Source organism: Centrocercus urophasianus, unplaced genomic scaffold (assembly GCF_019232065.1).
Source record: "Centrocercus urophasianus isolate 14NV4802_14NV808 unplaced genomic scaffold, USGS_Curo_1.0 seq_14, whole genome shotgun sequence".
Taxonomy (NCBI): Eukaryota; Metazoa; Chordata; class Aves; order Galliformes; family Phasianidae; genus Centrocercus; species Centrocercus urophasianus.
In genome coordinates, this window is record NW_024884586.1 from 16,304,537 (window position 1) to 16,323,841 (window position 19,305).

General features: G+C 37.0%; 1 protein-coding gene across 13 annotated transcripts in view; it reads right to left on the bottom strand.

The window, feature by feature from the left end:
- MADD (MAP kinase activating death domain) overlaps positions 1–19,305 on the bottom strand; it is a 75,116-nt gene that overhangs the window by 15,100 nt on the left and 40,711 nt on the right. For 10 of the 13 annotated variants that reach the window (XR_006168183.1, XR_006168185.1, XR_006168184.1 and 7 more), the window contains 12 exons: positions 15,709–15,806; positions 15,279–15,362; positions 12,826–12,984; positions 11,034–11,142; positions 10,424–10,486; positions 9,939–10,059; positions 8,746–8,851; positions 7,273–7,383; positions 6,480–6,587; positions 6,218–6,382; positions 4,753–4,825; positions 2,787–2,893 (listed from right to left, as the gene is read on the bottom strand). Coding sequence is in view for 10 of the 13 variants with exons in the window: in XM_042814848.1 (XP_042670782.1) it covers positions 2,787–2,893; positions 4,753–4,825; positions 6,218–6,382; positions 6,480–6,587; positions 7,273–7,383; positions 8,746–8,851; positions 9,939–10,059; positions 10,424–10,486; positions 11,034–11,142; positions 12,826–12,984; positions 15,279–15,362; positions 15,709–15,806 (1,304 nt within the window). In the remaining 3 variants the exon portion in view is untranslated. The remainder of the gene's footprint in view (positions 1–2,786; positions 2,894–4,752; positions 4,826–6,217; positions 6,383–6,479; positions 6,588–7,272; positions 7,384–8,745; positions 8,852–9,938; positions 10,060–10,423; positions 10,487–11,033; positions 11,143–12,825; positions 12,985–15,278; positions 15,363–15,708; positions 15,807–19,305) is intronic. The other 3 variants (XM_042814851.1, XM_042814849.1, XM_042814850.1) reach the window with 2 other exon arrangements.

Sequence of the window (19,305 nt, forward strand, 5' to 3'; positions counted from 1 at the left end):
TGTTCTCCTCTCAGTCAGCAAACACACAAGCGTGTAAAGGAAATATGAGCTACTCACCCTAGGGAAACACCTTCTTCAAGATAGGGCATTCACTGTGGATCCTAATGTAAGTGGGCATGTGCCTGCTGCATTGTATTAAACTTTCATTTATTTATCATGCAGATGAATTCATAACTGGGACAGTTACTGAGACCCAATATTAGACAAAATTTGTAGATTTCAACGTAGAATTTGGTGAATAGCCCTCCAAAATCACAGGAACATTTTAACTCCTCCCTATTACAGCAGGATTTCCTCTGATCCTCTAGGCATGGACAAACTTGAACAGCTTTTCTTCCTAACCTTATGTGCACTGCCAGCACGGGAAGACAATTTGTGAACTATCACGCATCAGAAACAGGTTGGTCCACCATGTATCTTAGATATCTCCAGTGCAATGGGGCAGCACCGAAGTACATACACTACAAGTTGAGTCTTCAAAAATAGCTTCAGGAAACGCAGCACCATTCTGACACTGAAGCAGTGTGTTCAGTCTTATCAGGGAGGTCAGAACAGAGACCTTCTAATTTTTTATTTTAAAAAAAAACTGAGTAGAAATCAATTAAAACATAGGAAGACTGGCTATTTTTATGACTTCAATCACAGCAACAGAAATCTTTTATCCAAGCTGCCTTGTTGAAAAGACAGGCAAATATGAAGCCTGGATGTGGGATAAGAAAAGGAAGATGAAAAAGAAGCTGTGTCTGACGAGGTCCTACAGGATTAGTTAGTTGGTATTCCCATCCAAACTGATTAAGAAATAGAAAAAGGCAGTTGTCAACAAAGTGAAACATCTGTAGAGTCCTGGGTTTGCTTACACTTTTATATACATATATATATATATGTATGTATGTATGTATTCTGAAATCAACTGCCTTAGGGAGGAATTTGTACGATTTACATGAAAAATGAAAAGAACAATTTATCTGAAACAGTAGACCTTTTATTAAGAAAGCAGTCTGTTTGATGAGTGTTGGAATAAGAATGCAAACATCCTTGATGACGAAATTTGGAAAGGCTATTTTTGCATGGTGCCACTAGGAGGAGTGTTTTACATGACTGCTATTTACGTGTTCTTTACAGGCCCACAAATGGAAGACTTCTGATGTCTGCCCAGACACTTTGTTTCGAGACTGAAGAAAACTAGGATAGGTCCTAGGTCTACTTAGGTACTCAATTCCCTTGCTAGTTAACACTGTAAATCTAATAGACTCAGGAGTTCAGCATATTCAATTAACAAGTGCATTTTCCAGAACTGTGCATCAATCTACTTCAAATAATAGGAACTCATCTGATTGCAGCTTCATAAGAAAGAGGAGGAAGAGGAAGAATAACTTTAAGGGTGGGGAAAACAGTTGGTATATTTCAAAGGTCTGACCTGCATTTGCACAGACCGTCCTACAGAAAAGATGTACTAGCTTTCATCTCTGACAGGAAATCAGAACATCATTCTCCATCAGGAAGGACATGATAAATGTACTACACTAGGAGTGCTGGAGGTAACACAGGACTCAGTGTCTGTGATTCCAAATTCAACAAGCAATGTTGGACTCATAGTCCTACAGTAAGAATCAGCACTAGGTTTCTCTAAGGTTTCCTTCAAAATGTCATTCCAGCCTTGCAGGAAAAAAAAGAAGTCATATAGAACACGTTTGAAATACTAACAGCAAGTCAGCTATAGTCATTCTAACCTGGTAAACACAAAGAAAACCCAAGGAGGTTCACAATACTCTAATCCTCACCCTGGCCCGTATGAACTCAAAGAGTCACGTGGTGCTGCTGCAACTTCAGGAGAAGTATTAAATAAAGACTCTGAGCATGTGTGTCTGAGATCCACATGAACTTCCAGTCGGATCTACACTGATGTTTATTCAAAAAATAAAGCTTATGTGAGGAGAAATATCTAATCAGGAGGAAAGGAAAAATAACTCCATGGAGGACTGACAGAAGCTTTTGGTTTTTGTTTTTTTTACACACATACACTCACTCTCTCTCTCTCTCTCTCTCTCTCTCTCTCTCTCTCACCTCTTCTCCTGAAAGTTGATTCTACTGTCTAGCACAGCATGCAGTTAATGTCATATGCAAAACAAAAAACACAAAGCAAAATAAAAAACAAAAAATCAAAGGAAGCAACAGAAACAACATCCACAGAAAGGGAGAAATGGCAATTCTAGTTGTGTTTCCTCCATTCCCATAAAATTTAGATGGAAAAGAGTTGGTAATTTATTCTCATTTTTGTGAATTACAGCAAGAGTTACTTTATCATTCTATTTTCATACTGAATTCTACAAACAATTCTTCATTTTTTAAAACAAGGCAGAATACAGAATGCAGAAAGTTGCCCTTTGCACTTGCAATATTCAAACACTATCTATAAAGCTGACAGTTTATGCCACCTGGACATTATCACAATGTGATGCTTTATGGCAGATTCCAAATGATCAATTTTTTCCATCCTTTAAGATCCTGTCTACCATTTGTTTTGCATTTAGACAATTTTGTCCACAAACAACCAGAAAACGAAACCTCCATTAAACTTTTAGCTTTTTTCCTTCAGCTCATTACAGTTGTCATGAGGATCTCGTTTCAGTGTATTTTTATATTATATAAATAGATGTATTTATATGCATCCCCCCTTGCACTACCCCTTTGTTGGCAATACCTTCGGGAAGAGGAAACACAGATGATGCAGGTAAGCTGCAAAAAGCTTCATGCTCATACTGTCATCTTACAGATTTCCCCCATACCTGACTGTGCATAAATTTCAGGTTAATTCCTTCCAGTGTCACCTGCAGAAGACCTCCTTCGCCAGTTTTCATATCCTGCACAGGAAACTCACCACCCAACTCAGGACCTGTGATATGTTAAAGGAAAAAAAAAACGGGAGGGTGAAGAGAATAAACAGAAACAAAAGCAGTCAATTGAGACATATGGAAAATGCATAACAGTAAAAACATTTTAATTTGATGCACACAGCATTTCAGTAGAATCCACAAACAACAGACATCAGAACACCAGTGGATCTTTGAGTACCAAAAAATTTCAGCCTTCTTACATGCAAAGGATACCTGTGGTCAGCTCAGCCTATATTTCTTGTGTTTCATATTGTTGGGGGTTTTTTGTTTATTTTTATTAAATGCCTGGTAAAACATGGCATGGTTTAAAAAAAAAAAAAAAAAAAAAAGGGATAGGAGAACAATGCAATCACATAAATAATACCAAAGGTATAACTCTTCAGTACAAAAACATAAGCAAGCACAAACTAGGCTTCAAAGTTTTGACCTTGGTGGTTTTTGATGGCATTATCTTGTATTTTAAGCAATCAACAAATGTGGTTGCATTGACAAATCAACAGAAGACATAAACAGATTTTCATCTATTTTCATCTAGGCATTTTTAGGCATTTCTAGTTTCTTTTGTATCATTCACTTCAGCTAGAAAATTTCTTTTTTTTTTTTTCTTTAAACATCACTAATGCAGAACCACCAAAATGAGGAAAGGCTTTCAATACATTTTTAATACTGCATTGTTGCCCAATTCTTAGAATAGTTTTCAAATATACTTTTACCTCCTCCACCCTCAGTGAAAATCCAGCCCATCCTCTTCCTCCTCAGATTAAACTGGACTAATATTAGGAGGAAATTCATGTTTTTTACAAGCTACAACAGCTAAGCTGAATGTTGAATCCTTAGGATGCTGAATTTAAATGCAAGTAACTTTTTCAGTCATGCTGATGTCAGTTATGAATATAAAGCATAGAACCCCCAGCTATGGCATTAAGATATACCATAAAATTTGCTTGTACCTCAAAGCACAGCTTCTAGATCTAGCATCTGCTTGCAAAAAAGGAACACTCGCAACAAAAAAAATCATACTTGAAAACCCATAGCAACCCACTTTGCCTGAATCTGCAAAGTGACTCCAGCACAAGAGATGCAAGGGTCTTAAGAATGTAAAAATTAATTCACCTCCATGATTGTTACCCATACAGACACAGCACTTACGCCTCTCTGGGAGGTAAGAAAAACAAAAAGTTGCCCATCTCAGAACTCAATTCCCCAAAATTACAAATCCCCTTTTCTAGACTTTTTGACTCAACAGGAAAAGGAAAGGAATTTACGCCAATTATAATTATATTATTCTGTCTCACACAGTGATACTAAACCAAGAACAATGTCTACAGGGGATAAGTTAGATTAGTAAGGACATTGGACTAACCACTATTTGATTTGCACAAGAACAATACTTTCCAATAATAGTAAAGACTTGTGCTTTGGAAGCCTGCAGAAAGCAACAAATTCACCACTGTAGATTCACAGAGACATATGAACATATTGTTAGACTCAATTCTCAACACAAAGTGGATACAGTTGTACACCCCAATCAGAAATAAAAGTTAGATAGCCGTGAAGAGAAAACAAAGTTGCAGCTTCATAGTATTTTCAAGTTATGATTTTGCTGGTAGTTAGTCCTCCTTACATGTGGACTCTTCTTTATACAGGTGTTTTGCTTTTGCTTGGGTCTAGAATGAGGTATATGGGGGCAAGAATAATAGATGGCTAAGAATAATATTAAATCTGCTGTGTACACACGGCTGTGCAAAGTTACCTTGTGGTTTCCAACTTACAGGACATGATGCTTAAATAAACTAATAAAAAAGCCTGGATGATTACAGATGAAACAATAAATATTCCCAACAAGCAAATCTTGTACCTGGTTTAATGCTTTGCTGTCTTGCTGCTGCTCGTTCCATGCTGTCTTTTACACAGTAGTATAATTCCCGACACTACCATACAAGAAGAGTAAAATAATGTTATTTTCTCATATTACAGGGGAAGTGAATTGCAAGATTATTAAAAAAAAACAAAACAAAACAAAAAACAAACATAAGCAAACCCCATGTGGCAATGTGGCGCAAATAGCAAAAGGCTATTAAAGATTAACCACAGATTACTTACCAAACCAAAGATTACTTACTATATGGTATTTACAATTTTGTAATTTCTCTATCAACTTGAAAAATAAATATTTTGCATCTAAACAGCATGAGCTAAGGAACAGGTCTCCCACTGGGTGCATTAGATTACTCATGAGATGATGTTTACTCAGTTTCCTAGCGTAGAAGAAGTTTCAAAACAACATTACAATCCCTCTCCCTCCTTCTCAACATTCAGAAAACAATGTTGCTGGTCATGCTCATATAATTTATCTTTTTGTTAATTATCTTCATTTCCTTATGCCATATTCCTCAAACAATCTTCCTCCAATTCTCTTCTCTAACATAACGTAATAGGTAAATTGTAATCTCAGAGTAAATTTTAAGAGAAATTTCACAGAATCATAAATTGCCTGGGTTTCTACCCAGGGCCCCAACTACATACAGTTGACTTTCTAAGTAACTTCCTTAGCACACTCTCTTGTATTCCTTCCCTCGGTACTCACACCTGAGTTACAATGACTTGGTCTATGCAAAATTAATTGTTTGAAGCAGAAATCTAAACACTTCAACACTTCAAAAATAGTAGCCTTTCAATATGTCATTTGCAGTTACAAATCTTTACCTTTTGTTTGCTGATCATTGTGTAAGAGTTAATGGAGTTTAAGAGTTATTGGAGTTCTCCTAGTAGGTTTAAGATATTTCTTTATACATGTAATTAATCATAAGGAGAAGAAAAGGGCTTTCCAAATAGTGGAGAAAGACATATATGAAATCAACAAAACCAAACATGGGCCAATGAAAAAAAAAAACACATCTATTTGATCAAGTTTTAGATTTAAAATAGCACAATTAACTCAATTGGAAGATACAACTTTATTTAGCTCTTACCCATGAATCCCACACACTATTTTTGACATATTACTAAGTCTCCACGACCATTCAACACGTATTAACTGAAATCCCTTCCTTCACATAGCACAGTCCAATCGCATATTACTCTTAGTTCTTCAAATAAAAAAACAAGTAAAAGCTACACATCATTTTTAATTACATCCTGCTGTACTACTGCCTCCAGGTAGATGACAAGGCAAAATGTTACCTTCAGTCAGCGTTAAACAGCCATTGCAGTTCAGTAAAGAGTACTGAATAGAGAATGCTATTATTTCATTAAAATACACGACACATCAATACAACATATTTGTTTTGCACTGTCTTGTCTGCATTAAATAAAATGTGTACCTTCTTTGTGTAGAACTTGTTCAGTTGTGTTTCCTGGCCATTCCTCCGCCACAGACACAGAACTTTTGTTTTGGGGCAGTAAGTCATGTTGATGAGTTTCTCATACCACCAACGTTCATACACAGTTCCAATGTTGCTTCTCAGCACAATGCAGTCATCACACACCTCAGTGCACAAAATGTTACATGAGTTAGATGAGATTTCTAATACTATTTACTGAATGCTACTATTTGCATTAATATATGTATGTTCCTTTCCCTACCTCCATGAAAAATATGTCTCCTGTAGTGTCTGTTCCAGCATGGACTACAAAAGTCTGCTTCTTGATGTGGCGGCTGCCGCTGGGTCTCACAGGGAGCTCCCGTCCATTCTAGGTAAGATAACATAGCACCATTAATGAACTTTGAAACCAACTTTCTTGAGAGGTGTCCAGTAGGTGACACTAGAAGCATTTTCAACAAGAGAAATGTATTTTTAACATAAATGAGCAGAGGCAATTTTGGACAAAGCCTTAGGCATGATACTCCAGTAAGTTTAGCCTCAAAAAGAGCAACTATGAAAGTCACTGCAGCACAAAACAACATTCAAGATTCAAGCTGGTATCATGTTCAGTATGTGATAGTGAGGTGTCTATTTCCTATAACTATTAATATTGTAGTGAAATGATCTGTTTTTTTCCCAGTTAACAATAGGAGAATTTAATGCCCTTTCAGTGCATAAAACCAAGCTACAGTCTTAGCAAGAACAAAGGTTCCCAACATTAGTGATATTAGGAAAACATCAAAGTTGCACAGAACTCTAGTGCCAAAATCTCACATTTATACCTATTTGTACTGCAGTTCCGATGGCTGACTACATAATATTATAAGCAGGGTCATACAACTAACTATGGTCTTTATACCATTCATATGAAGGCAGTATTTAATAATCTGATATAATGATTTCTAATATTTTTTTCGTAGTGTTGCAGCTGAGCATTTATAGAATTTTGAATTGTTTTTTCCTCCCTCTACTGAAGCTCCCACAGATGCATCATTCATCATGGTTTCACCTACCAGGTTAGCAAGCTTGTCTAGAATGTCATTTAACTGCTGGCTATGCAACAATCCAATATGTGATTTTCCCATCAGACGACGCACCTTTTTCCTAATATCATTCTTATTCACCTAGAAAGAACATATAAAAAGACAGTTAGTTACTCTTCTCTAATCACAGGCAACTCCCTCTGCCTCCTGAATTCAACATATTTTTGTTTTCATTGCTAACACTGCAAAACAACCCATCTGCAGTTCAGCCATGCTAGGTCCTCCTTAGCCCGGCAGTACCAGCAAAAAAATTGCTCATACTTCACTTTTCCCAACTATAGAACAAGAGACACTACATACAACAGATTTCCTGCCTACTCTTGCACAGCAAAGCAGCAATTTCATTACACCCCACTTCCCACTACTGAGATCAAAATTTCCAATTTCTCCACATTGCCACTTATCAACTTTATTCGCTCTCCCCTTCTGCAGCCACTGATCAAAGTAACTGGTTATTATTACTGCTACTGAAAGTATCACAAAGATGCATGTCCTAATAGCCAAATCTCAGCCTTCTTCTGAAATAAAATCATTCCAAGTATACTCAAATTCCACCTTAAAGCTTATCTTCATATTCTATCAGAAAAAAAAAAAAAAAAAAAAAAAAAAAAAAAAAAAAATCAATCAATCCTTGTTTCTTTCCCCACTTTCCCCTCCAAAAAATTACATGAAGCAACTTCTCCACTGGTTGGATATCAGACATTCTTAATCTTTTCACTACTATGGAGTGATACTTCACTTCCTCATATACAACATAAAAAGTTATCAAACTACCCCTTATGTATACCCAGTCTGATTCTCAAGGTGTTGCACTAGCAGAATAGTGCACCAAAACTGTTACAGGATTGTCCTGGAAAAGCAAGTCTACATCTAGACAGAAGTTTTATAAGATTGATTTTCCAGTAACTTTCAATGGAAAATTTGCATTATTTCAGAAATAATTTAGATTAAAAGAAAGTTATTAGTAGCCACCTACAGTCTTAAGAACATATAAGACAGCCCACTGAATGAAAAAGGATTTCGTAAAGTAACTGCAAGTTTCACACTGAGCTATTGATATGCATATTCATAATCTTTCCATATTTTCCTTTCAACTCTGTCTTCCCCAGAATGAACTGGAATTTGCAGCTATTAGGAAACCAGACTAAAGATGCTCTCTACCTAACTTGTAACTCATGTTTCCAAGAGTAAGAATGTCCTCTAGAGGTGCTGGTACAGCTAAATATTTCATAGCTTACATTGCAATGTATATGCATACCTATAGCATAGGACTGCTTAAACTAAGACAACAAACCTCAAAAGACCTCCAGGTTCTAAAACAATTTCCTCATTAAGATCAGATATTTAAACACATTATGTTACTATATTGGTTTCAAGACACCACCACCAGAATACATTGGTTTGATGTGAGCAGTGATCTATTAAAAAAAAACAACCACTCACCTTTATCATAAGCATATAAGCGATCATATTATGCAGCAGCGTAGCCAACAAGCGGTCCTCATCATCCTCCAAACGCTTTCGATCATGTTCTCCCAGGGAAAGATACCTGCAAGAATAGTTAGTTGTGAAGTAGAGCATTTTTCATCCAATTCACTACAGCACTGGCAGGGGACAGAACGATACTTATAAAAAGTGTATGGCAAATAAAATCTTCAAAGACATTAAGCTGAATGGACGTTTTCCAGTACAATGATGCATTCATCTATTAAGCATTCATTAATTATTTAGTTCAAGCAACTAGACTATGCTCAGTGGGAAAGTTCTCAGCAGCCCACTGGTCTTCCACAGTTGCAGCTTCACGACAATTGCTAGAAGAGTAACATAAATCAGTACAAGAGTTGTCCTCTTTAGAGCTTTGCTTCTGCTATGCAGCTCCATTTAACTCAAGATAGAAGTGTGCAGGTCATCTCTTATTCCAGTTGAGTAGACAGATTTCAAACTGCTTATTTTTCCAGTAACTAGAAACCCACTGACTACTTCTGGCTACTTCAGCTAAGAGAGCTAATTCTACATGATAGCATGGCTATAGATGGCACAGACACAGGTGGTACAAAGAAAAGAGAATGATCAGACTTTAGCATGGCTGAGAAAAATAACAGTAGGCAATAAAGACAGCTTAGAAGTAGCATTAAGTAGTCACACATGTTTCTAAAGAGTTGTTTTCTCACTGTGGTGCTTTCCAGATTTTTGTTTATTTGTAGTACAAACTGTAAAAACACCTATTTACAATTTTGTCTTATGGGAAAGTTGAAAATGCACTTTCTGAAGATATTTAACTTCTTCCAAAACACTGGTATATCCCTTTGTTCCAGAATACATTTGTCTGAACAAAGAAATCCTTTGCTTTATTACCAATTGAGCCTATTCCACAGTGTGATCAGATTTACCATTACTTCTTTCCCAAAAAATATCACAAGTGGTAAGAGAGACATGTGACAGTTGAAGATAGTATTTCAGTAGCAGGAGATGCTGACCAGCACAGAGACAAAAGGCTCATTAAGGGATAGTCAGTAACAGCACCAAAGTTTACAAAGTGACAAAATAACACATGCTACAGAACTAAAACAATATTGTTTCTACTTTGTCAGCCCCAAATGAAATAAGAAAGAAAAGAGGGCTGCTAAGAACTTTACCTGTCAATCATCTCCTGCGGTCCTTGATCCATCCCCATTCCTTCTCTCTCTAACATCACAGCATCCAAAAAGGCATCTTCCCAAAACTGCATCTGGTCCCACAACGTTGAGCGTTCTTTGCCTAGGAAATACATACAAAATTTGAGTGTTTATTCCAGGCAATTTCCCTTTTTCTTTTTTTTTTTTCCCCATATTTTGAAAATATGACAAGCCAACAAACAATCCACATAAAAAAAAAAAGGAATAACTTTTAAATCACAAACAAAATCACAACAGTGGAAAAGTGTAAAATTAAAGACAAAGCACACTGCTCTAATTCATGACATAATCTTTTGAAAAATTTATACAAAAGAATCTCTCATCCCTGTTCTGTAAGAGATACACTTTCTTCCATATACTGTTAAACACTTTTGGAAGCAACGAATATTTCACACAAACACAAATCATGGCAAACACACAGAGAAGTGGAAAGATGAGATTATTACTCATAGAGAAGGTTTCCATTGCAGCATCCTCTAACTGGTCCCAGACAGATCCTTTATCCCTACCTGTATCATTCCAAGTGGGTAGGAAGAATGAATAGAAAGAATGAAAAACAGAGGAAGAAAGAGCTCTTGATTAACAGCAAGTCCAAGTAAAATACATTACAAACAAAACAATATACTGCTAATTCAGGGATGCACACTCTAAAACCATTAAACTTTTGAGTTTAGCAGCCTTTTATTTAAAGACTTAAACTTAAGGAACTTTTCTTAAAAGATCAACATTAGATTTTAGTTTTCCATGCATAGCTAACTAAGTTCCTTCCATCTTCCTTCCAACAGTATGAAGTATTCTTACTCAAGAACAAGAGCCTTGTAAAAGCTACACGTAATGCAAAGTACACCACCCTCCCATCTTCACTTATTCAATCTCCCCAGCAAATCCTTCACTTTACTCTGTATGTCCAAATGGACTCTCCTATTCTACCAGCACATACAACAGGGAGTAGTTTAAAAAAAATAATTCTCTGGGAATGCATAAATTCCAGTCTGCCCCAGACATGACTCCAGCTTCAGTCTAAAAGATCCCCTTGCTCCCTCAAAAATAGCTTACCCAAAAGGCCTTCATAGAGATAGACACGCTGGTTCCCATCCTCTGGACCTTTCCCTGGAGTACTGCCTTTGTTCTCCTTTACATTCTGCTTCAAGTTATGAGACTTTGCCTGAAAATAATATACGAGGTGTCAGACATCTCTGCAACCTGCAGGGCTGTTTCTTGCAATATACTGCTGCACTTAACAACTTGCAAGTTATATTTCGTGTACACTTTTCCCACAAATGTTTCCAAAAAAAATGAAGTTACTTTGTTAAAAAATTAAGTTAATACACTCAGAAGTCCAGAATCCAGACAGACAAAACAAAAAATGCAAATCCCAGACCAAAGGAAAGAACTGTTAAACCTCTTCCATTATCCTCTACATTTCACTCTTAAGCAGAAGTTTATCTGTGTTCTAACAGCAAATATTTCCACACTCAGGAAACAGCTGAATACCACTATCGTTATACAGATGTTGAGGAACACAGGAAAAAAATGCATGACATCTTCTCAGGATGAAAACAGAAAATGAATATTCACAAACAGAATAAGTTTACTTGAGTTTTATATCCAAATCAGACTTCACATATTTATCTTTCATTTACCATTCATAAAGGCTCAGTAAACTTACTGATGCTTAGCAAATTATTACGTATCATCTGGTCTAAGAACTGTATGCTGGGACTGTCAGCAGGAACCACAATGACAAAGATGCCCATCTATTTCTCTATCACCAAGTAAACTACTTTATAATACCTGACATTCATCACATGTCACATAATCTGACTTCTTTGTTCTGAACATGTTGCAGAGGTGTCTTAAACTTTATTTAGTTTCATTGATCAAGTATAAAAATGTCAAAAATGCAGAAAAATTGATTTTTCTTTCTTTTTTTTTTTTTTTTGTGGTGTTTTTATGCTGGTTACCAACCCACAAAGTCTAACTCCTCAGTAACTGAGAAGATTTTCTCTCAACTAAATAAGCTGAAGTTACATTATTTTCATGCTCTTAAGAAAAAACTGCAGTGAAGTACCATGATTTTGGTTGTTGTTTAAAATCTGAATACCTACCTGGTAAAGGCTTTTACAGTTCAGTGAAGATTATAACATAATGAATGCAATCACACCAACGTTTAGATACTGCTAGTTGTTGTCACATACGGTTGACATCTTGACTTAACTAAGTCAACTATATGATTACTTTCTTCGTAAGATGTATATTAAGAGGTTATACCAATAGTCAAGAACTTTAAGAACAAAATATGCTCTACGAGCATTTGAATTTTACTGCATACATATCTTCTAGTTAGGAAAAGATAGTCAAAAGTTATGATTAAGCTTCAGGTATTATTAATGTTTTTAAAAAACAGAAGAACTGCTAACTTCCATCATCATAGGCTCATCACTTTTTTGTATCAAAGAGCTGCTCCTAGCAAACAGGCTATCAGTTCCTTCTAGTTAATTAAAGTCAGACAGTGCTCTTTGACCTTTTTGTTTGTTTGTTTCTGAAGGGGAATTAAATGTCAATTTGGTTGAGAGTAACATCAAGCAAGGGTGAAATTAAAGATTGCTAGAGCCTATAACATGATGTGGAACACAAATCTACTGTACTCGAAGAACCACATATTGCACAGGATATGAAGAAAGGCACACGGATCTAGTAAAAATGTAATCCTTAATATTTTGGTATTGTAAATAATTGTTGATTAATCCTCCAAAGAGAATCAAATGCCCTTTTTCAAATACACACTAAAATTAAAATGATTACTGGCAGGAAATTTAAAATAAAAAAAGGTATGCAGCATTCTTACAAAAATAGAGCTAGTAGCAGAGTTCGTCTCAATTTCACTGTCTGACACAGTGCCCCTGGATCCTGTCAGATTGCCTCCATTTTCCACACTTGGGCCATCACCAGCATTGCTACTCAAGTCACTGTCTGCTCCTAGAGTCTCCCCAGAGCTGTTACTAACCTGTGAAAGATAAAGCCATTATTCCTCAGTAGACAAGACAATGCAGACAGAAAAAGTTGTAATTTTTTTTTCTCTTACAGCATAAAATAATGAACGGTACCAACTGAAGGCCACCTCTGCCTTTCCTTTTTCAGTGATACTGTTCTCACACAAAGTCCAGTAAAAGACTAAGAGTCCTTCAAAAAAATCCCAGAAGTGTTTAGTTTGGAACAGATCTGTTAGGATGTTACGTTACATCCCCCTGGTTCGAGCAAGGTCAGCTAGAGGATGTTGCTGAGAACCATGTCTGGAGAAGTTTTGAAAATTTCCATGCATAACTATTTTATAACCTCTCTGGGCAAGCTATTCCACTGTTTTACCACTCTGACAATAATTTTTTTTTTTTAAGTATATTCTGTTCAGATGGAATTTCCTGTGCTTTACTTTTTGTGTTGATCACCTCTTGTACTAACAGTGGTTGCTTTTGAGAAGAGTCTGACTCCACTGTCTGCACTCCTTCCTGTTTAGTATTTATACACATTGATAAAAACCTCCCTGTGCCTTGCTTTCTTCAGAGTCCCAACTCTCTCAGCCTCTCCTTATATGAAAGATGCTCAGTTCTTAATTGTCTTTGCTGCTCTATGCTAGACTGCCTTCAGTGAAGCTGCCCTTTTATGGGGAACCCAGGACTGGACATCCCGCTAAAGCGGAGGTAAGCAACATCATCCATTACTCTCCTCTCACACACTAGATTAGTTATCCCAGTGTCTGAGTTAACAGCTCAGTTAAGCATAATTGCCCCTTTGTAAATCCATGCTGACTACTCTCATTTGTATTCTCATCTTTCATGCATTTAGAAATGCTTTACAGGAGATTTTTCTCCACCTTCTTCCCAGGGTCTGAAATGATGGTGACCAGGCTGTAGTTCCCCTATCTCTTTTCTTGCCCTTTTTGAAGGCATGAGTGATGCTTGCTCTAACTTCTTCCTCAGAAATATCTCTCAATCACCATGATTGCTCAGAGACAACAGCATCAGCCAATTCCCTCAGTGTTCATGGCTGGAAACTATTAGGCCCCATGGACTAATGCATATCCAGTTTATTGAAGTGTTCCCTAGCCTGGTCATCTCCATCAGTAGTAAGTCTTCCTTGCTCCAGCTCCAGGCTTCTTCAGATCTCATAGGCCTGGAATTCCTAATGGCTAGTTTTACTGGTAAAGACTAAGGCAAAATAGGAACTGAGTACACAAACCTTTTCCATTTGTCACCAGTTCCCCTGCCCAATTAAGTAACGGGCCCAAGTTTTCCCTAATCTTCCTCTTGTTGTTTACGGACTTGGAGAATCCTTTCTTGTGGCCATTCACATTCCTTTCCAGATTTACCTTCAGACTCCACCCCTGCAAGATGGTACAGCAAGTATATATTCCTCCTGGGTCACCTGCCCCTGCTTCTACCTGCTATGCATTTCTGTTTTACGCTTCAATTTAATTAGGAGTTCCTTGCTTATCCATACATGTCATGTGTTGCCTTTGTTTGATTTCCTATTTGCTGGGATGGAACCTTCTTGAGCTTGGAAGATTAGATCCTTGAATACCAAACAGCTCTCCTAGACTCCTTTTCTCTCCAGAGCTACATACCACAGAGAATAATTTCTACATCCAACAGAGCAGGGCAAAGTATTATTCTTGTTACAGGCTGGGAAGAGATTATGGAAAACTAAATATTCACAGGTATGCAGCAGTTTAGAGAGAAGAGAAACCAAAAACAAGAAGGAAATTCCTTGAAAAATGCTGTATCAGATAACATGCAGCAGGGAGAAGTCTTCTTTGTTGAATGCATTTGTATTCCTCTTTCTCTAGGCCCTACAGCTGATCAGAAGAAGCAGACATATTTGCACATGGTTCAAATGGCATAAGGTAACGTATCAGAAAATTATTTATTGCTTTTAATGCATCAAACAATCTATTTTTTTTTGCCTCTGGCTACAGTCTTTTGAGATAATTTGTATACAACTAAGTCATATTTATAAAAGGATTGCCTGTTCCATAAATACGCCAATATGCAGGAATACATCAACGCAACAAGTATCATATATGACAGATGCAATCTGCTAGTAAAACAATGCACATTCTGTCAGATAGACATTCGCCACCCACTCAGAGGCTCTGGACAGAGACAACATCATAGGCACAGTATGTGGTGCCTGTGATAGTATAGTGTGATAGCAGTCATACTGTACACAAAACATAAGCATGAAATGCTCTTCACTTTACCAAGAAGTGAATCACATCAAGATTTCACTTTGGGTATACCCTACCACTGTGCTAACTTCAGAATCCTGGCTGGTACTTCGGACCATAACTGATGGTCCTCCGCTGGGAACAGAGTCAAAATCACTCTTCTGCAATCAAAGACACAGAGGAAAGAAAGGTCATATCAGTTTAGTTTTGATCATCACAGAAAAACCACCATCTCCCACTCCATTGGGATCTTAAACCACATGTGATACGCTTCCTTGACTGATTAAGACAGATAAACAGAGACTACTGATTGCAAGTCAAAAAGGTAATGGGATTTTACAATTGAAGAGTTAGCAAAGACTAGTACCCTAAGGGAAGGGAAGAAAAAATTTTTCAAGATGAGCCTTGCAAGAAGTCTCAAACTGTACAGGTTTCCCACAGGTAAGCAGCAAATAGAAAAATCTTCTATCTTATCACATAAAAAAAACAAGCAAAGGAGCCACTGACCTGAGAACCTGAGGCCAAACTGAGGCCACTGTCTGCACTGATTTGGGATTTTTTCTCATCTGTTTCTCCCAAATCAAAATGTTTCACACCTTCTGGCCCTGTACAAAGGAAAAAGTAAATCATTATTTTATCAAGAAAAAACAGTACAGCAGAAGGCAGGTGACAGACTGAAAGCAGGAACAGTATCAAGAAAACAAATTTACATTCTCATTCTTGCATGTTCTTTGTTTTTTATTATTATTTCTTGGTACTGTTAACAAGAAGGCCAGCAGAACACATCTGCCATTCTTTGAATTTCAAATATTCCAAAGGCATAGCACAATGTGACTGTTATTTAACAGTACCTTTGTTAGTCACTCAAGAGAGAAAAGACAACATACAAAGGTTAAATAGCTCCCAGTTACAGTAACACATGCAGAGCAGTTGCCATTCAACTCTAGGAAGCCACTTCCTTAATTCTTGGAAAAAATAAAGGATACTTAATTGCTTGAAGTCACTATCCCTTTTAGAACAGCTAATTTGCTGAGTGTCTGCAATTCAGTTTGTTGGACAGACCAACTATTAAGGCAGTAACGAGGCAACACATCACAAGAACATCATTAGTGATAATTGGTGTTACATCAGTAAGAATATCAAGGAAGAAGCTCGCATGATGCTGAACTTCATAACATGTGCCAATTATGGAACAAATGGCTCTCCAGAGTTGGCAATCACATAGGTCAGTAGTGAGAGAGAGAAACAACAAGCCTTAAGTCATGCATTCATAAACCCACCCAACTGAATAAACAAAATAAAACCATAACAATACAAAATAAAAAGACAGAGAGAACTTTGTGTTCTATTTCCCATGCAGTTCTGGAATCACATCATCTATTGTCCTTTGATGAGATGGCAGAAGGAAAAGAATGATGGACAGGTAGAGCCTGAAAAGAAATTTGGATAAGCACTGCATGAAGTAAGTAATAAGGCAGGAAAAGAATGTGTTATAGACTGTACACAAATTATCACTAGTCTCAGAAAAGGGAAGAGACTGCAACACCTCTGCCATATCCATATCTGCCAACTATTCAATAAAAGAAAGACATGATCAGCAGCTGGAATAGTTATATTACATATCCATGAATATATCCATTATCTCTAACCAAGCAATGCCACAATCTCTTATAATCACTAATCACAACAACCTGGGAATCATGAACATGTCTGTATTATATGTAACATTAGAAAGGGCAAGACAGTGAAAAGGAAAGAAAAAGGCAAGGGAGGAGAGAGTGAGAGAGAAGGATAATATACAAAGATTTGTGGGAGTGAGCTTGAGATGGTATGTAAACTCATGAACAGCAAAGCCATAAGGGGGCTATGCAGACCATAGTAGCTTCCTACTCAAAAACAAACTGTCCATGTGAAATATTTTAGATAATTGTTCCTCATTTATTATAGTAGTCTGTCTATAAAACCTTATGCCCTAGTTACTGCAAATTGAATTGTGAAAGACTAAGATCAAGGAAAAATTCAAAGCTGAAAAATAAACTAGAAACATCATTTACTGAATTTGGAATTTTATTTTCTATCGAAATATATATTATTCACTTCTAGAAGTCTATGTCCAGCCATTCAAACAGCCAATGTTTCCCATCCTGAATAATGGCGCAGGAAAAGTTTTATATCTCATTAGCACAGTAGGAATACTAAACTTCAGCTGTATGCTCTAAGCAATGCAAACAGTTCCCTGTCCCAACACGTATTTCAGATGTACTTCTGGCAATTTGATCTTTAAAGCAGGTGAAACTGACTGATGCAGGTCAGGTGTTTGCCAGCTATGGGCAGTAACAGTAGCTGAGTTTAAGGAGTACAATAACCACAATCGTGCTGTTATCACTGCCACTTTACAAGCACTTAGGAACTTCCCCTTCCCTTGTTCACAGAACTGTGTACCTATTTCACATTTAAATAACAACAAAAAACCCACAACCAAACAATTTATATCCTCCAACATCGAAACCTAACTGAAGGGCCCAACCTGGGAGAGTACATGTGTGCACGTGCTGTGCCTGCTGCACACACACTCCCAGAAAGCAATTCAAGTCTCCAATGTAGTACGTTGCAGCCGTGCCTCCACTTGCCCTTTTCACTCTAAACAAACCCCAGATGCTGCAAGCACTTAACTGAAGTATTTAACTGGAGCACCTGAAACATAGGAAATCCAGCCCTACCACCCATGCATATTAGCTATTAATCCGCTCCAAACTTCAGTCTGCAAAGAGGGGCATTAGCTCTGCAAGGCAGATATTACACTCATAGTTAAAAAACACCTATCACATCATGGTTATTATAAATTATGTTTGTCCTTATGCCCTATGTCCCTATTTGTAACAGTGATAACCAAACCAGCAAAACCTGGTACCATAACTGCAGATAACACACATGCATATTTCAACAGACGTTAGCACTATTGTAGATTTAGACTGCTATTTAGATTCTGTAAACAGCCTCAGATCACTTTACTCCTCCTTTAATGTGGTGTATTGAAAAAAAAATTCTTGTTGATTCCTTATTATTAAGGAATTTAAGAGGATTTTCTCTTAGAGCCATCACTAAATACAATTCTTCACATACACCTTCTCTCTCCCCCTCTAAATTACTTCTTTGTCACAGACTGATTGTAGTCAGAAACTGTTCTTGGTTGAAGTCAGGTAACAACACTGGCCATCCCAGCATTTGAAAGGTCAAAGAATTTTTCATTGTAGTAATGTTCGATCAAACCATACATTCATGGCAAAGACCTGTTTAGCAAGAATGGTCTTTAAGCAACGAGTTGGAATGCTTTGAAATCCTTCAGTATATATCTGATACATACAGTGAGGACACAGAATATCTGCTTCCTCTACTTCTTTTTTTTTTTTTTTTTTTTTTTTAGAAGGAAACATTCAGGGAAAGAAAAGAAATAAATTAAAAAAAGACGAGACATTTGAACAAAATTTCCCCAGAGCAAACTGATCTGTTTGGACTCCTCTATAAAGCAAGCTTTCCTGATGGACTTCATCTTTTACCTAATTTTGTTTTGTGGGTATAAAAATTGTGTGCCATAGATGCAAGCTCACCCCGCATCTGGGGAGTTGGCAGTTATGGGGGAGGCTGTGGGAGTCAGTTTTCTATGTTTTATTATTTCCTTACTCGTTTTTTCCAAAGATTTTTGCTTTTTCATTTCCTGGTGCTTGTTCCACAATTCTACCCAAGATGCATTGAAAGCAGGAGAGAAAGAGAAATAGTCAGCAGCTAGTCAGACAGGTGAAAATGGGGACAAAACTTGAAACAAAAATCCCACCCTCTTCATCTCAGAAAAAAAAAATATAGAAATTTATGATAACTACTGGGCGCAGGGTTAGTTAACACCAATTTACAAGAAATCAACATTAGGGTATTTGAGAACTGTATCATCTCTCATTTACAGAATTCAAAAGTTAGAGATGATTTCATACAGTGAATCAACTGAGCAAAAACAGCTATTATGAACACATACAATGCAATTCATTACCTTTCCTGAGAAAGGTCTTTAAGACTATCAGATATTTCATCTTCCAAAATGTAGGTATCACA